The sequence below is a fragment of the Phocoena sinus genome, chromosome 12 (assembly GCF_008692025.1).
Source record: "Phocoena sinus isolate mPhoSin1 chromosome 12, mPhoSin1.pri, whole genome shotgun sequence".
NCBI lineage: Eukaryota > Metazoa > Chordata > Mammalia > Artiodactyla > Phocoenidae > Phocoena > Phocoena sinus.
Window position 1 is genome coordinate 83,721,020 of NC_045774.1, and position 19,482 is coordinate 83,740,501.

Consider the following 19,482-nt stretch of genomic DNA (forward strand, 5'->3'; position numbering starts at 1 on the left):
TACAAGAAAAGACTCAACATCTGGCTAGTAATTATTGGAATTCAGATCAGTAAGTTGGGTTCTTCTATAAATACGACCGTGGCTATTTATTACCATATAAAGCCAGGAATTCACCCCTTAGATGTTATGATCAAATTCTAAATCTCATTTGACTCATAAAAGAGGTGGCTATATCTCATGCTCTTTTCTTTCTTTAATTGAATAAAGGATAAACTAATTCAGATTAAGTAGCCTTAGGACAGCAACTAGCAGAATAAACAGCTCAAATCCATTTTCCCTCTTAGGCTAAAATTTTCAGATTCTATAAACTGCAAGAATAAAGAAAATAGAGAGCTTCAGAAGTTCCTAGTAAATGCCAAGCAAAAGGCTGAACTAAAGTCTTATTTAAGCCAGCCTGAGTCTTTCATAGGAACACTGGCCTTCAGATGGGTTTTCTTGTGGGATGACTCTTCCAGAATATCAACGTTCTTCACCTTATTAACTGCTTACTTGGGGTCAGGTGGTGGCCCTACCAGGGGAAAGCGAACTGAACGGGCTGCTCAGAGGGCACCTCTTGATATTCCTTCCTGGCAATTCTCCTGTAGGGCGCTCTGCCTGAAGCTGTACTTTAGTCAGTTTTTTTAAAGTTCTTTTCTTCTTTTTCCCTCTGGTGGTCCCTGCTTTTCATTTTGTTGTACAATACACTCCGTCTGGTTCCCCGTATAGCTCATACTTGTCTCACTCTGTGCCTTTGTAAGTGGACTATTCCATTTGCCTCTCCCTTGTTCTAGAGAACTCCTACCTATGCTTCAAGACTCACTAAGGAGCCCTTTCCCAGCTCACATCCCCCTGCCAGGCAGAGTTTTCCCTCCCTTCTCTTCCTTCCCACAGCATCCTTTACAAACCATCCAACACCTCACGCATGCTATCTGAAAGAATGTTTTCTCTTTCATCTCTGTTACACTAGCGCTGCACAGTGTCTGGTACAGAGTAGAGAGTAAATGATCAAGTAAATGAATGCCTGAACAAGCGTGTTCTAAACCTAGCATGTGTTCAGAAGGAAACTTCAGTATCAAGCTGGGTTCTAGTTGGCATCAAACCGCTTTGAAAATAAATTCAAGGCTTTTTAATTCATTGATTCTAGTTAACTACCCTTGAGACAAAGACAGACATTAAGATAGGATAGGACAGATTAAGCACAGATAACTAAGAGCTCATGGAAATTAGCCACTCACGTGAATTTCTGAGAATCTCGGAGAAGAAAAAGCCTAGATACAACAATGTTTCCTCATTTAAAGAATACACATGAGTAATGAGTAAGTTGAATATCGATCCTTGGCAAAATTCTACAATTAGTTATTAAGCAAATTGGTTTTATGCTCTTTGTAAAGAATAAGATGATTTTCAAGAAGGTACATCATGTCAAAAAACAAAAATCATTCAAATGTTATGAGATTGGTTTATTTCATGCAGTAAGACATTTAACAAAATTTCTTAGCATGTGTTAGATAAATGTGGGTTAAACTGCAGTGAAGTAAGTGGTTAAATATGCTAATTTTATATCCATTTATGTTTAGTCGTCATAGAAAGATTTCTCCAAGGGTGTGCCACAGAGCTGTGCCCTAGGCCTTGTTTTATTCAATATTTATATCAGTTACTCAAAGACTCAGAATTTATGTATACAAAATTTGTGGCCGCTAGAAAGCTAAAAAGTGACTGTCGTAAAAGATGTCAGAATCAAGGGTTAAAGTTTCCAAGTAGAAACACTAGGGGAACACCCCACAATAAAAGTTGGCACATATAAATGTCAATGCTTACATTCTGATTCAAGGAAACAACTGCCTGACAATAGTACAGACCTTTCATATTTTGAGATTCATTCTAGCTCTGAACATTTGTGCTTCCAGAGGTAATCTAGCCTTGCCCTCTCCTTTTACAGATGGAGATTCTGAAACAGCCAGGCAATCAGCTAAGCTGGAGCCAGGATTAGGGCTCAGCCCCACTAAACCCCCTTCACTCTATTATATCACCTGCATTATCCACTCCTCAAACGCACCAGAAGATCTTGCCCACTTGTGAGCATCCCACTAACAGCACCCTGATAAGCTGGCGCATCACAAGATGAAGTCTGTGAGGACCAGTAGGGGCCTCTGCATCCACGAGGCACAACAGAAACACCTGAGATCCTAGCGTGCAAATGTTCAGGAGAAGACATCTGACATTGTCAACCCTCCAAAAGCCTGTCAAGTCACTTGAAGAAGGAACAAGCCGAGAATGTATTCTTCCCAAGGGGATGAACTGGTCAAAATAACAGGGAATAGATTTTGACTTAAAATGAAGAACTTAGAATTGTCTGTTATTAGCATTAGTGAGCAGACCCTGGAAGCTGTCAAAATCCAAATAACAGATGAGGGTCAGCGGAGATGACCTCCTGAGTTCCCTCTAAAAGGAAGAGGCCTTGGTTTGACCTCTGTCTCCTGGGTGCTCCTGTGTGACTCAGCCCTCGATTTTCACCAGGACGTCAACGCCATGAATCATCTGTACACACAAGTAAACCTTAAGTGGGAGGAAGGACCACTGCCAGTGAGTCCTGGAACAGAGACAGCAGGTGACGCCATCTGCATCCCCACACTCCACCCCAGGGCGGGACAAGTGCGGGGACTTAAAGTAACATTCCACAAAATGTTTGCCCAAAGCGTTTGTGCTTTACCATTTTGTCATTATTTTTGATCTCATGGTATGATGACCTCATGATCAGCGGGACACAGAGAACATCACGGAAGAATGCAGAAAAGACGAAGCCAATATTAACTGCTTTCTGTGTCTTGCCTCGTTCCCCCTCTGTTGCTATTAGAACAGGTGATGGGAGTTACTTTTATGGCTTCAAGAAGATTGTGAAGATTAGCAAGCAAAGTAAGACCCCAAAGTAAAATCTTTAAGATATTAAACTAAGAAGCAATAGACGATCCTAAGTCCAGACAGTAACTTGTCACCCAGGCGGTTGTTTCTGCTTTCTGAGCAGTGGAATTTTGCTATGTAAGTCTGGCGGGACACTTGTTCAGCAACGACTATACAGTGAATTGCTTTTACACTGACTGTGAAGGAAGCTCACATGCCACTGGGCTCTAAATAAAAATGACGCACCTGTCATCTAATATTTGGTGACCATGAATTAATGACTCCCCTACCATCTGGAATCACCTCCAACAAAGAGATGCGGTTATGTGAGGTATATTTATTGACTGAGATCTAGTGAAAACAGTGAGATATAATGAATATTTGGTGATTATATGAAGCAGAAGCAATTGCCAGATAAATTTTTAAGTCCATTTCTTTTTGTAACTTTTAAAAACCACATCTTTTCATTACACTAAAATCTCTGTCACCAAATGTGAGGGTTGCCTCTACCTTCCTCTTAACTTAAAACCCAGTCTGATTCAGGAATGCTCTCATGTGAGAGGGGAACCACATAACAGATCTCTTCCTTGTTACTGAGTCCACAAGATACTCAAGTCACCTGTTCAGGAATTTTTATGTTTATATTAAAATTTATCTTTCCTCCTCAGAGCTACCTGAAATAAAAATGGAAGGAAAGTAACTCGAAAAGGGAACTAGGCTTAGATGGAATGAAAGCAAAAGAGCTGGGAAAGAAAGCCGGAGGGGCAGCAGGATTACCAAGAGGCTGTGGAAAAAGGAGCCCGGGGAAAGTGGAGGAGACTAAGTCTATCGCAGAGGGTGACCCTGAGCAAGGCAGAGGGGACTAAAGCGCAGGAGTGGGCACCCGAGACAGCGCCGGAGCCTGGAATGAAGAAAGAGGGTAACTGGAATAAAGGTCAAAATAAGAGCAGAATTCAGACAAACTGTAAACCACCCTTTGAGAATACTCAGCCCCTACTAAAGAGAAAGCTATCCAAAGTCAAGTTGTCTTAACAATCATGTGAATGAGGGTCGTGACTCTTCTACTTATCTCTCATTATGTGCCCCGAATTTCCAAATTTCTTTGTCCTTAAATTACATAAAATAATTCCTGAATAAATTTCCATGCAAAACCAACCTAAAGTTACTGCTGTCAATAGTTCCAAAAATTCCACTGTAATTGCAACTAAAAATTATGACAGAAGACTCAACAGACGACCCTTCACACTACCACAAAGTTAAAAAGACACTGTGTAATATCTGGTATTAAAAGAACTGTATTATTTTGTTTTTTAGAGTAAGGAACTGAATAGTGGCTTGCCAAAGGCAAGGTCCTTCACAAGTAATGAAAAATGGAACTATGTTAACCGATTATTACTTCTCTGCACATTTTAGTATACTATTAAATATAGTTTACTATTAAATATATGTTTTATATATTGTCTTTTTTTGAAACAAAACTTATTTTTTAAAATTTATTTTATTGAAGTACAGTTGATTTACAACGTTGTGTTAGCTTCTGGTGTGCAGCAAATTGATTCAGTTATATATATATACACACACATTCTTTTTTCATATTCTTTTCCCTTTTGTTTTATCACAGGATACTGACTACAGTTCGCTGTGCTATACAGTAGGAGCTTGTTGTTTATCCATTCTATATATTATAGTTTGCATCTGCTAATCCCAAACTCCCAATCTATACCTCCCCTACCCCCCGCCTTGGCAACCCCAAGTCTGTTCTCTACATCTGTGAGTCTGTTCCTATTTCATAGATACGTTCATTTGTGTCATATTTTAGATTCCACATATAAGTGATATCTTTTAAAGACAAATACCATATGAAACAGAATTTCAAGGATCATACATGTGAAACTAATTTTGGTCTCTCACTCCACCTCACAAATTCAATAGCCGGAATCTGAAAAAACAGGGTTGATACTGAGTTGAACAAATCAAAATAACAATTATCGAATACTTCAGAAGGTTGAAAAGAAACACTAAGCCTTGTCTACACTAATCTCCTTCAGCATTGAATTAACCAATTGAATTCTTCTATGTGCTCAACGTTAGGTTGGTTGTCTGAGATAAAGACGTAAACAGATACGGTCCCTGCCCTTATGAAGCTACTGTTCTACTGGGGAAAATAGAAAAAAAAAAACAAACCATGTCAGTAAATTTATAATTATAAATTGTGATAAGTGGTATAAAGGTGAAGTGTAGTATTAAAGGTACAATGAGAAATTAAACAAAAGGAACTGAATTTGATTGGAGCATCAAGAAAGCCTCCCCTGAGAAAACGACTTTGAAGATGTAGATAGAGGTTAACCAACGGAAGGGAAAGAGTGTTCCAAACAGAACCAACAGACAGTTCCGAGGCAGAAGACAGGCTGGCGAGTTCAGGGAAGTGCGGCAGGAGCAGAAGTACAGAAGGGGAGTGAATGAGAGATGAGAGGTAACTACAGGGACTGGGGATTTTCACTTAATGGGAAGCAACTAAATGTTTCAAGCACAAAGAGCCCATGAGGAGTTTTGTAAAGATCCATCTCTATAATTGGAGGATGGATGAGAGAAGAGAGAGAGTGAAAACAGGAAGATTAGGCAGGAGTTGATAATAAATGATTACAGCTTGGTGGTATTGGGGGCTATGGAGAGAAACAGATAGATGCAAACTATAATTTGGAAGTAAAATTGACACTGGCTGGAAATTTCAGAACACTGTTAAATAATAATGGTAATACCTTTGTCTTGTTCTTGATTTTCATGGGAATTTCTTAAATATTACATTATCATTGGCATAAGTCTGACATGCCTTATGAAATGTTAGACATTTGCAGCTCTCTGTGTAAGTGAGCTTGGTCTGTACTATTCTTTGGGGTTCTATCTTAATCAAGAAGATTTTGCTCTCAAGGACTCAAGCTTGCTTTGGATGTTGGTGCATTAAAGTTTCTTCTTCTACAATCCACACCCCTTGGCTATGGCTGTATCCCCTGACCCCTCACAGACAGTTCTTGAGAGGGTTCTCTGCATGTTCTCTTTACTTGTCCGTCACTCTTCAACATACTGCACTTGATGTCTACCCTTATTATTCCACCAAAATGAACTTTGCCAAAGTTGCCACTGACCCATAGCAACAATTTTACTTGCTCATCTAGGGAGGCAGTGAGTTAAGGCTCTGGTGTTCCTTCTTATTTTTCACCTTCTGCCCCTGTTTCCTCATCTACAGAGTGGGGATAATAACAGCAGAGAGCTGCTGGGAGGATTAAATGAGGTAATTCATGTAAAGCTCATAGAAGAAAAATGGCTGAGCATAGTAAACGTTCAACAAATATTAGCTACTGATATTGCTATCTCATTTGACTGCTAAGCACATTTTGAACTTGTAAACACTCACTTTCTTCTACTTGGCAACACATTCTACTGGTTTTCGCTGCACTTCTCCGGATGCATCTTCTCTATGTTCTTCTTCTTCCTCTACTCAACTTCTGAATGTTTAAGTTCCTCAGCTCACAGGCCCAGGCCTTCTCCTACTTCCAACCCCTCTCCTTATGCAGTCTCGACCACTCCCATTGCTATGTGCCAACCACCCCTCACTTGTAACTGGAGAACAGACTATTTTTTCTGAACTCCAGGCTCAGACCTCATTAGATGCCTCACGCACACCTCAAACTCATGGTATAAACCCCTACCCAAATTTGTTCCTCTTCCAATGGACAATGGCCAGAATGTGACCGTTATCTCTTATCACCACCTTCTCTCTTATACCTACATCACTAAAATCAGTTGGTGCTATCTCCAAGTTATATGTAAAATCTATCCACTTCTTTCCACCTCCAGGAAAATTACAAGCTGCAATCATCTCTTGCTTGACTACTGCAGAGCCTCCTAGTAGGCACCCTACAGCAAGACGTGACACATGAAGGAAGCTAAAGCAATTGGAACGAAGAAGCCAGAATGCACATTTCCTATGACACCGTCATATACAGCCCATTGCTTTCAATGGAAAAACTAGCAGAATTAATAAAATTAGGAACTAGATGGAAGAAAAGAATTGGGTAAAGTGACTAGATACTAAATAGAGATACAAAAATCAAGAGTTTTCCCATATATCAGCAATACTCACAGACTTACGGCTGCTTTTTTTTTTTTCTCACCCCCGTACCCCTTCTTATAAATCCCATGCACTCTCTGTAAGTCAGCTGAGTTGGCCGCAGGGCTTTCCAGACTCAGGTGATGGAACCAGAGGTGAGTCAACTAGATTCTCTGTACTCGGAATGTGGGTATGACGCCTGGTGATGGCAGTGTGTTATTGGCATTGGGATTATGAAGGTGTGCAAGCTGGGGACAAGGCTGCCACTCTGGTGTGGCCTCCTAATACTAAGTTTACCAGTGAGCAAGCAGAGTCAAGATGTAACACAAGAGAACAGAGCAGTTTCACAGAAAAGAGAGATCATGTAGCCAGAGAAGAAAAGAGAGGATGCAGAGGCATCTTAGTTCCTGAGTCCACTCCTCTGAGGCTCAGCCACACTCTGCTCTATCCCAAAGCAATGTGTAGAGTTAACATAAAACCAACTGGTAGTTATACCAACAGTAATATTGATATTTTGGAAACTAGGAGAACTAAACTAAATTCATAAAGAAGACAAAAATAAAAGCAAACGGGGCTTCCCTGGTGGCGCAGTGGTTGAGTCTGCCTGCCGATGCAGGGGACGCGGGTTCATGCCCCGGTCCGGGAAGATCCCACATGCCGCGGAGCGGCTGGGCCCATGAGCCACGGCCACTGAGCCTGTGCGTCCGGAGCCTGTGCTCCGCAACGGGAGAGGCCACAGCAGTGGCCCGCCTACTGCCAAAATAAATAAATAAATAAATAAAAGCAAACACTTTTTCAACATCTTACTCTATGCCAGGCACTTGTTTGGATCCTTTGATGACAACATCATTTAAGTTTGATGCAACCCAATAAAAATCAGTATCATTATTATTCTCGGTTCAAGGATGAGGAAATCAAAGAGTGGGTAACCATCCAAATTTAAACATGTAGCAAGCAGCACTATAAGTGGGTAAAAGTATGCAAGAAAACATTTTAAAAGAAGAGTAATGAAAATGTGTTCCCAGTGGTAGATGTTAAAATGTATTATAAGAGCTAAAATAATTAAAATAATGTGGCAGCAATACAGTAATCAATAGACAGAATACATACCCCTAAAATAATCTTAGTATATAAGAATTAGTATATGATAAAGAAAGCATCATGAACAAACGTGTAAGGAAATCATTATCAGACACGGTTTTGAAGGAAAAGTCAAGTTTCATCTTTATCTCATAACATCATCAAAATACATTTAGGTGGAAGAAAGGGTTACAATGTGTAAAAGCAAAACTAGAAGAAAATGCGAGTGAATATTTAACTGATTTCTTGAAAGCACAGGACATCAAAATACAGAAGGAATTAAGGAAATCATTAAAGAAACACCAACTGTCAACAAAGAAATTTAGAATTTCTGTATATCAATTCACAGTAAACATTAAAGACAAACCTTAAGATGAAAATAATATTTATAATATATATGACAGAACTGTGTGTATAAATGTTAATGTGGTGTAAAGAAATACAAGAAATAAAGAAATAAAATTTTAAAGGGAAATAATGTTTATTGATTAAAAATTGTAAACATTTGAAAAACTTAATACTTAAAGCTAGTGAGGGTGGAATAAGGATGCAACCACTACTTATGAATGTGTAAAGTGATTGAAAAAAAACTTTGGAGAAAATAATTTGAGTATATGTATCAAGAATCTTAAAACTTTCAATACTCATCAACCCAATAATTCTAATTCCAGAAATCTAGTTTAAAGGAAGAACAAGAGATATATTTAAAGATGCTTATCAAAGTATGCTGAGTCTGCATTACATGTACTAGCTAAAACATTTAAAAAAACAGAAACAAAAAAGAAACAAAAACAAATAAGAAGGACTTAAATTTCCAACAAGGGAATGGTCAAATAAAATATTATATATCCATACAGTGAAATATTAAGCAATTATTAAAAATAATACTTTAAAAGACTAATATTCATGAAATAGCACAGCCCTTGATGGTTATTCTCCTCTTTTTCATGTCTCTTTTTTTGACATTTCACTTTTTCTATAACCACTATTAAAAGATGTAGCAACATATTTGACATAATCTAGAGTTATTCACTAGCCCCGTAAAGAATGAAGAAAGTGACACACAATCAGTGAAGACTAGCGTCAAGCCTCCAGCTTGGCTGTGGGATTACCATTACACTGCCCCACTGCCTGCTACCATGGCTAATTGAAAGTTGGCATGGTTGCTCCCATACCAATTGGCATTGGCCACAGATAAATTGCTGTGTATTTTGAAATCATAGTTATTATTCTACTCCATCTGTTCTCTTCATTTTTCAAGTCAACTGTCAAATTAAACAAGTAAGCCCTTCCTAAAAGTTGCAGAAGTGTTACATGTTGCCAGGGTAAGTGAAACAATTGTCCAATATGCTGATGTTCAGCAAATTCTACAAGGGGAACCAAGAGAGAACTCACAGGAAGTGAGGTGACATGTCAACAGTTGTTTTAAAGTGATGATGGGAAAGTGCTATATTTATAATAACAGTATTTAACATCCTTGCATTCATTCTGAATGCTAAGCATAATTGCCCAGAAAGCTTTAATAGTGAAATCCTAAAAATACATTTCAACTCTGACCTGCTTTTCCCAGTTGTTCTGGTCTCAGTATTACTTTAGCTAAAATTAATAAGCACATGGGACTATGTAAAAGTACTAAGTCATTCCTTGGTTTAGCTATTTGACACCTTGTATCTCTCCCTTCCCATTCTAATTGAGAATTTCATCTTTCTATAATATTTTCCTATTACACATAAAGCATCTCTACCATTTCAAATATGGAAATATCTTTTGACCCAGTCTGAGTCCCACTATGTAAACATAACTTTAACGATTACTATGCAAGTCATGGGAGAAGAAGGGGAATGAAGTCGCTAAATTACTCACCCTTGTTGCTCTGAAGTAGAGTTCAACTGTTATACTAAAATAAGGAAATTTTATCTCATTTGTGTTCAATTTATTACAAAAATGGCCCCATTTTTCACCCCTCTATGTAGCCATACCCCTTGCAATGCGACTTTGTCGCTATCAAGAGGTGGCATTTGTTTTCCCACCCCTTGAATCAGGGCTCGGTTTGGGACTTGCTTTGGCAACACAATGTGGCAGAGTTGATGGCATGCTGGCTCTGAACCAGGGGCCTGGAGAGGCCTTACGTGCTTCTGCCTGCTCTCTTTGGACCCCTGCCATTACCTTGAGAACAGGGCCATCGTTGGAGGATGGGAGACCATCTGAGTAGACATGCTGTCCATCAGAACCCGACCTAGACCAGCCACCCTCAGCCAACCCATCAGCTGAGCACAGATACACAGCAAACCTAGACAAGACCAGCTGGGAGCAAAGTCACTGAGCTAATAATCCCAGTCTAAACTGCTAAACCACAGGAGAACAAGCTAGACAAATGAATGTGTTAAGCCACTGAAGTTTAGGGTGATTTGTTACACGCCAGTAGCTAACTAATATATCCTCTCATCTTTTGCTTACTTATTTAGAAGTAAAATTAGGAAGTAATACTAGGCAAATAAAAAATTAGACATAGTAATTATATCAAATCTATTTTCCTCAAAATATCAATATTTACATTTTGGCTGTTGGGGATATTAACATTTACTGAGCACCTTTTAGTTACTAGGCACTTGTTTTACTCCTACAAAAATCCCATAAGTACGAATTATCTTTATCTTATAGAAAAGGAGAGTAAGGTAAAGATAGCAAGGAACATGTCCAGGTTCACATAGCTGGCATGGCAGGGCTGGATTAGAACATGGGACACAGGAATGTGAATCCATTTATTCTACGATAGGTCACCATCATTTCCACAATGAACTGTTAAGTCTAGGCTCTCCCTGAAGTGGTTCTCCAGAAACTAGGAATATGTGTTCCCTGCCAAATGACCAAGATGCTACCCCAGAAGGTTCTGAAGAATAATTTATGCATATTATACAGGCATACTCACTTAGGCTTTTTCTCATTCTCCAACAAAATCTTAAATGGCAAAAATACCACAGCTATGCCTTCAAATTCTCAACTCAAGTTCTATGTGCAATTACCATAACAACAATTGGATGGAATATTGACTAACGAAAAATGAAAATATCTTCCAGTGTAAAAGGTCTTGATTTATTTGAAGCCATAATTGTTGTTTCTAGTAGCAAATGATTACTATTGATTGCCTTATTGACTATAATCTCATGATATTTAATGCTAGAAGGCAAAAGGCCGCACATCATTCATAAAATCAACACTAAGCCTAAAGGTATATTTTTCTAGGATGGCCAATGAAAATTTGAGTTATGTCATCTGAAAATTAAGAAATACAGATGATCGGATGCATGCCTTAATTATAAATAACCGAGATAGTTTTGGATTAGTAAAGCGTACTTGTACTTAACCATACATTACAATAGATATTTTAATAATTTTATTCATTTGAATATCACATTTTCTACAAAATTATATTACAAATTATACTACCTTATATTGCAGTAATACAATACAATAATACGTGGTTAAATAAATCAACTAAATAGGCATCAGTTAGATGTTTTTCCAGTGGACTCTGTCAGGTAAATTATTTGCAACAGCTATAAAACCAGAGTAATAAATATTTAAATATAATTTTCTGATTTAAATAAATATATGGCATTTCAGGACCTAGACAACACTCTGGTAAGAAGACAATAAAAATCACAAGTCACTGGAAATTTATAGCAACCAGTTTTCCAAAGTTTTCAGAGATAAATTAAAGCAAGAATCATATGCATTTGTTAGTATTATGGTTATGGTTATTGTTATTAGTTTAACTCAGGGTGAAAGAAAAGATCATTGATCAAGATGACGAAAGTAGGTAATGCCCGTAAGTCAGAAACTGTTGAAACATGAACACTCTAGACTATAGAACACGTGAACTGTTGCACACTGTCCACATCTCCTGGAGCCACATGGTTCATGACAAAAAGCAATTTGGTTGTTCTCTTTTCTTTTCATTAAACTTAAGAGATCTTGAAGAGACCAGATAATCTCAATATTAAATGGAAAAGTTTCACAGTTGCTGAAACATCTTAGATCCCTGTAAAGATTTGCTGCCATGTGTGCCCATATTATCTTAAATGTCACTCTTGAATGAACCAAAATCGACAACGTTTTAGCTAGAAAATGTCAGGAACACTGTGGCGAGAGTAACAGTTGCCACTGGATGTTTCTCTCTCACGACTAAATGATATGTTAACAGTAAAGTGCAGCAGAATCAAGTTTAATGCTGAAGAAATTAGTTTTTAAACTTTAAGTCAGTTAGGGTTTGATTGACAACATACAAGAATGAGAATTTTAAAAGCAAACTAAATTACATGATCTGAAGCAATTACTTAAAATATTGAATTCTATTATGAAGCAGATGTTTACATTGGCTTTTCTATTTGCTCCTTTTCATAAATGCAACTGAGTAATACTCCTATTTTCTCAAAGATCTAAAGTAAAGATCTGGGCTCAGCGTTTAGGAATGGTGATCACTTCATTGAACCCCTGCCAGATGGCCTTTTTCTAAAGTGATATTCAGAGCCTAGCTCTTGGTTGTATAACAAGAGTTGGTTTGGCTATGTCATTATGAGGAAAGCTGACAGTGGGGATAACTGTCATCAAGAGTGGACTCTTGGAGCCTGTGCTCCACAACGGGAGAGGCCACAACAGTGAGAGGCCCGCATACCGCAAAAAAAAAAAAAAGAGTGGACTCTTCACCACCTCACACCAGTCAGAATGGCCATCATTAAAAAATCTACAAATAATAAATGCTGAAGAGGGTGTGGAGAAAAGGGAACCCTCCTACACAGTTGGTGGGAATGTAAATTGGTGCAGCCACTAGGGAAAACATAATGGAGGTTCCTCAAAAATTAACATATAACTACCCTATGATCCAGCAATCCACTCCTGGGCATATATCTGGACAAAACTATAATTCTAAAGATACATGCACTCCTATGTTCACAGCATCACTATTTACAACAGCCAAGACATGGAAGCAACCTAAATGTCCATCAACAGATGAATGGATAAGATGTGGTACATATAAACAATGGAATACTACTCAGCCATAAAAAAGAATGAAATAATGCCATTTGCAGCAACATGGATGGACCTAGAGATTATCATACTAAGTGAAGTAAGTCAGACAGAGAAAGACAAATATCATGTATCACTTATATGTGGAATCTAAAATATGACAGAAATGAACTTATCTACAAAACAGAAACAGACTCACAAACGTAGAGAACAGATTTGTGGTTGCCAAGGTTGGGGAGAGGGATGGAGTAGGAGTTTGGGGTTAGCAAATGCAAACTATTATATATAGGATGGATAAACAACAAGGTCCTACTGTACAGCACAGGGAGCTATATTCAACATCCTGTAATAAACCATAATGGAAAAGAATATGAAAAAGATTGTATATATATGTATAATTGAATCACTTTGCTATACAGCAAAAACTAACACAACATTGTAAATCGACTATACTTCCATAAAATAAATTTTTTAAAAAGAAGAGTGAACTCTTCATTTTTGTTTACCGCTAGTAGTAGCCATATAACATCTACAGTAATACTAAAGGAACCTAAGGAAAATCCCCCAAAGAAGGGATGTTTAAGACCACTCCTATAGAAACAGAGAAATCAGAATGTCGACCTCAGCTGGGGGTCTATTCCTCAGCCAGAATATAGACATCCCCTCTCCTGCCTCATGGGCTATGCTGTCAGGGATCCAGGGATCCCTGAATGATGCTCCAGCCAGTAACAGGTCAGTGGGGCGAGGTCATTCCTAAGATAAACCAGAACGTGGCAAACCTGAAGAGAGCTGTCCTCTGGGAGAGTCTTGCCAGCATCAGAAACTAATCTTTGAGAGAAAGAACCACCCCTTGAAATAATTTTCGCTTTAGGACTGACTTGGCTGAACTGTGTTTGCTTAGGTATGAGGCGTGAGTTTTCTGTCCTGTTATAAGCTGCTGTAGACAGACTCAGGAATATGCTTTCAGATGAGGTCTGCTATACCTGCTCAAGTTCCATGGGTTCTTTTCTGGAATGAGGGCAGCATCTTCAATACACTGAGGAACCCCGTGGTAGTCCAGCTTGGGTCAAGCTGGCCTGAAAGCTAGTTTTCTAGCCATAAAGAAAAGCAGCAGATTTCTTTACGTGGTTTATACTGGATTATAGAAATATCACCTGAAAACCATCATATGGTATTTTCTCTTTGACAGTTGATAAACTTCCTTTTTTGGTCAGTAGCCACGTGGCTTTGGTAGGTATGATATCTCTGAACAACAGCAACTTCCTGAATATTTCATTTTGCAACTCGTGAATTTTGTCATTTATAAACAGTCAAATTTTAAACACAGTAGAGGCCCACATTAAGGTAATTAAAGAAGAAAGGTGAGCCTCATTTTCACTATATATTTAGTTTTCCACAAAGAATTGAAATTCAAATGAGATTGTCTTTATTCAGAAAACAAATTGTGTTGCAAGCAGTCCAAGAATCTCATTCTGGTGTCACACAGAGATGAGTGCCTCACATACTTTTCTTGTTTAATCTAGAAACAAAAAGTTTCTAATCTAGAAACGAATACTTGGATATCAACTATTTATCTTATGGACAAATATGTGTGGTCATGTATCATAATACACAGCATGTAACACTGAAGAAACTCAAACATCCCATATATGGTAAATAAAAATCAAAGCGGAACATATTTTTAACATAAGCGCTATGTGAATCTTACATTTGACTATAAACCATTTAAGCTGTAATTCTCATTCAAGACATTGTCTTTTCTACTTGGTGCTTATTTCTTCCTGATAACGATATTCTCCATAAATATTTTCACCTCTTGGTGACAGGGACTATTTGAAGGCAACAGTTAACAGATATGAGGAATTAGAAGGGAAATCTTTGAAGCCAGATGTACTGAATGTTTTTCAATACCTCATAGCCCGTGAGAATCTATTTATTACTAAGCAATACCAACCGTATATCTAAAATATCAAAATAGCCACTAAGATTCTAGTGAGATGGCGGCTTTAAATTACAGAGAATATATCTGTTTTCCTTGCTTATTCTTACTTGTTCCTACAGGTAAAGTCCCATTAATAAAACAGGAATATGTAAAGCATTTATTTAAAGCCATGGTCTTGCAATAATGTTTATTCTAAAGGAAAAATATTCAAGAGATTCCTAAGAAGGAGGATCCACTTAAAAAACAGTCATCTCTCAATGGACTTCTCTTCAATTATACGATAATTATATGGCTATCCTTCCTTCCCCCTCACTGTTCTGTGAGGAAAAGTAATTATCAAGTAGCTTACAACATGTGTAATTTGTCTTATAATAATAATGGACGCTCATTCTGTCTATAAATACTTACTGAAGGAGCAAATATCTGACAACGGCTCAGCAAACTCAACACAGGCCACACAGTCTAATCTGAGATGATCTCTCTGGCTGTCCAATTACATGGCAGTTCATGAAACAAAGGAATGGTGCTGTTTTTGTTCTATTTGAAAATAAAACTAGACACATGAAATGCAGAAGGATGCAAATGATTGTGTGAAGGGAAATTCTAGATGACTAAGACACTTCTATCCTCTACACTTTGAGTACAAAGCTGTGAATGTGTGAAACGACTGCTTGAATGGAGGGGTTAACAGCTTCTCTCAGCTGCAACCTGCAGCCCTCTCCACATGGCTTTCTTTACCTCTGAGTCTGGTAACCAGTAACCTGGCGGGGTTTAAGGCGTTCCCTATAACCCAGTCTGGGATATTGCACAATCCTTACGGTTTTCCTAAATGTTGCCCCTGCCTTTTAAACATTCCCTTTATTCAACTCTTCCACACTATTCTATTTTGAATGTGCCATCCCTTTTCTGTTGGACCTTGACTATTACAGTTAGTTCTACTTATTTATTTCCTCAGGAAAAACTCCACTGATAAACTAGGTGTACATAAAAACAAAGCATTTATTTAGACTTGGACATTTCATGAGCACATCAATGATGTTGCAGCACAAAAATATAATGCTTAATAAATGTCTGAATTATTTATGATTTATCTAGAAATATGTAGAAATAACTACCACCTAAACAAGTGTAGAAAGATTTATGACAGTCATCGATATGGTAAGTCTACCTTAGGTGAAGCACATATTTTAAATTATTTCTATAAAATCACTGAATTGCTTTTATGGAAAGCACAAAAACAAGTTAAATATTCTAGTTCAAAATATTTTCAAGAACACAATTTAGTTTTACAAATAAGTATGAAAAGTGATCTTTACCTTTCCACCAATTTCTCCTTTGCTACCTTCGAAGCCTTGCTCTCCCTGTAGAAGAGGAATGTAACGTGTATAATAACGGGCACTACTTTTAACACAAGTAATAATAATAATCGTAGTTTCTAATATTGAAAAATCAATAATTGTATATATTAAAACCATTTCTGAAATGTAAGCTCGAAGCCAATATTAACTTATACAAAATTTAAACATTTCTAAACACTGAAGGAATAATTTTCTAGGGTAAAACCTATATAGCTTCACTACTTGCAATGCAATTTAGCCTCCATAGACCGGAATTTCTGCAACCAAAGTACCTTTCTCATAGGTGTTTTGAGAACTGAATGCATCAAATAGCGTGCCTGGCACAGACTCATTTAGCCATTACTGTTGTTATTACTACCACTATTTATTCCACCAGATCCAGTAGAAACATCCTTCTCAAGCTGACTTCCATGGAAGACCGTCCCAGGGAGAGGTGTGTGATGAACGAGGCCAGGGTTCGGGCTCTGGCTCTGACACCGGCGCCAGGCTCTTTCCCACCCAGATGGCCTGCCTCTCCAGCACAGAACGGGTGTGGGCTCTCACTCATCATGTTGTTTCTGAGAGGTATAAACCCCCTGTTCTTCAAGTAAAACCTCTCTGATCTGACAAGCTTATTTTCCCACTTAACTCTGCACAGATATTTAGAGTACTGATGTTTCATTCACACGATCAACAAATATTCATTGAACAGCAAATATACATCAGGCACTCACAACAGCGTAGCCAGCAAGGGAATGCTGGGGGTGGGTCATACCCACCCCTCCACCCACAGGAAGCGGTCAGTAAACCGAGATGAGGGATGGAGGGTTTCTTATCTCCAGTTTTTATCTGCAGTGCTTCAAACAAGGTGACACTTAATGTAATTAAAATTTGTATGTAAGAAAAGGAATGCCTGCTTTTTTACTATGCATATATTATACATGTACTCATACACCCGATGACACATACACACACACCCGATTAAGTCATTACTTCCGGGGCTTCTGGTGGCGCAGTGGTTACGAATCCGCCTGCCAATGCAGGGGACATGGGTTCGAGCCCTGGCCAGGGAAGATCCCACATGCCGCGGAGCAACTAAGCCCGTGCATCACAACTGCTGAGCCTGCGCTCTACAGCCCGTGCTCCGCAACAAGAGAAGTCACTGCAATGAGAAGCCCACGCACTGCAATGAAGAGTAGTCCCCGCTCGCTGCAGCTAGAGAAAGCCCACGTGCAGCAACGAAGACCCAACGCAGCCAAAATAAAATAAATTTAATTTAAAATAATAATAATAATTACTTCTGCTTTATCTACCTTCAAAAAAGGTACAGGAAAGAAAGTAAGTTAGTATTTGGGTATATTTGCCACTGAATGTGTGGTCTATCTTTTTCCTACCACTTTTCCTAAAATATAGACTTTAACTTGATCTGTTAATTCAAGCTGACACAAAGCTGCTGAACACCGCAGTACATCGGCCACAATGCCAGCATGAGGCAGCCACCATAAACAGCTGCTGGAAGGTCCTAAACTGTTTCCCAGAAGATAAATCTACACATCCCTTGGCTGGCAACTCGACTCACAGATGCAGCACCCGCTGTATCAATGGGTTTTGTCTAGAACTGCTGTGAAGAAGTGCAGAAGCTTGCCATTTCATCACTGCCAGTTCAATCTTAGTATCTTCATCAAGTAAGTAAAGGAAGATTTTTCAAAAACTGTAACTACAAATACGTGCATATCTTTTTAACGGTAATTTTTAGCTACAGAGTAAAACCTAGATGCGACAGTAACTTCTGACTTCCTGTTGCTAAGATCTGTAAAACTTCTCCAGAGCATAGAAATGATATGCTTGGCTTTGGTGGGCATCTAATATTGCACCAATAATGCTCTCCCCTGTGGTGGGATTATCTGGGTGGTATCATGACAGCTGGCGCCACCTGAAGGGGCTCCCTATCCCTTCAGGAAACTGGAATAAACCAGTCTCTGTGTTTCCAGTAATGCTGGTCACCTACAATCATATTTCTTCCCAGGAGGAAAAATCAGCCCATGGACAATAAAGGGGTGAAATGAAATTTACCTTGGTAAGGAGAAAGATTCTAGGCCCAGAAAGAAGCACCCTAGCCAATGCAAAAATCCCTACTGATTATGAATTTATCATTCTGAAAGAATTTTTTGAAGAGATTAGTTGTAGCATCTTTGTAATATTTAATGTTTTATATCATTGTAACCATTATGTTTAGCTCAATCTGGGAAATACAAAAAGGAAAAGAAGTAACCACACACTGTCAAAGGTAGTAAAGCCTGTTCCAGTCTTCATTTTAGACTCAACAGTGAAAACATTCCCAGAGCAGCTGTGCTCACTCCCCGGGCCCCCATGAAGCATCATTGCCCACTTCTCCAGAGGAGCATATGGCTAAACCTCTCCGATAAAGCTCCCTCCTAAAGTAGGTCCTTTGAGAAGGGATCGCTTCCATGGGCTCTCTTTGGAAAGGAGGTTCAAGTGCTGGTTGACTCAGGGAATTCAATTTCATCAAACACATTTTCTAAATCTTCACTATATTTATGTACACATTCAACTTTCAAGATGTTAAAGTTCTTAACTAATATGAAACATTAAAAATCTCTTTACCTTTTGACCAGGTAAGCCTGGAGCTCCATGTAAACCATTTTCGCCCTAAAAGAAATACACAGAATAAATTTTGTTAGCCACAAAAAACAAGTGAATAAAGAAATTTTTGTGTTTTTTTAACAACTTGTTCTAGGCTGGGAGGAAAGGCAGCCTAATGCTGAATGTGTATCAAGTACAGGGGTACAGGGGGCTTCGCACCCATCCTTCATCTCCCAACTCCAGGACTAGTACTTGCATTCAGAAAATAAGAAAATAGAGGCTCTGAGCGGTTCGGTAGCATGCTCACAGTCACCAACTAGGAGCATCACCGAAGATTTGAATGGAGGTCTCTCAGACTGCACAGCTCATGCTTTCCCACGTGCCACTTAGTGCCCTTCATTTTATTTTCTCTCTTTTAAACCTCTGGGCATAATATTAAAATCTGACACAGGCTGTCTATGGACCAGGCACTGTTCTCACAACACATCTATCAGGTAGATACAACT

At 38.6% G+C, this 19,482-nt stretch overlaps 1 protein-coding gene across 1 annotated transcript in view; it reads right to left on the bottom strand.

Moving 5' to 3' along the window:
* The window catches only part of COL19A1 (collagen type XIX alpha 1 chain), a 356,422-nt gene that overhangs the window by 252,513 nt on the left and 84,427 nt on the right, over positions 1-19,482 (bottom strand). The window contains exons 9-10 of the mRNA XM_032650897.1: positions 18,998-19,042; positions 16,352-16,396 (exon numbers count right to left, since the gene is read on the bottom strand). Coding sequence (XP_032506788.1) covers positions 16,352-16,396; positions 18,998-19,042 — 90 coding nt within the window. The remainder of the gene's footprint in view (positions 1-16,351; positions 16,397-18,997; positions 19,043-19,482) is intronic.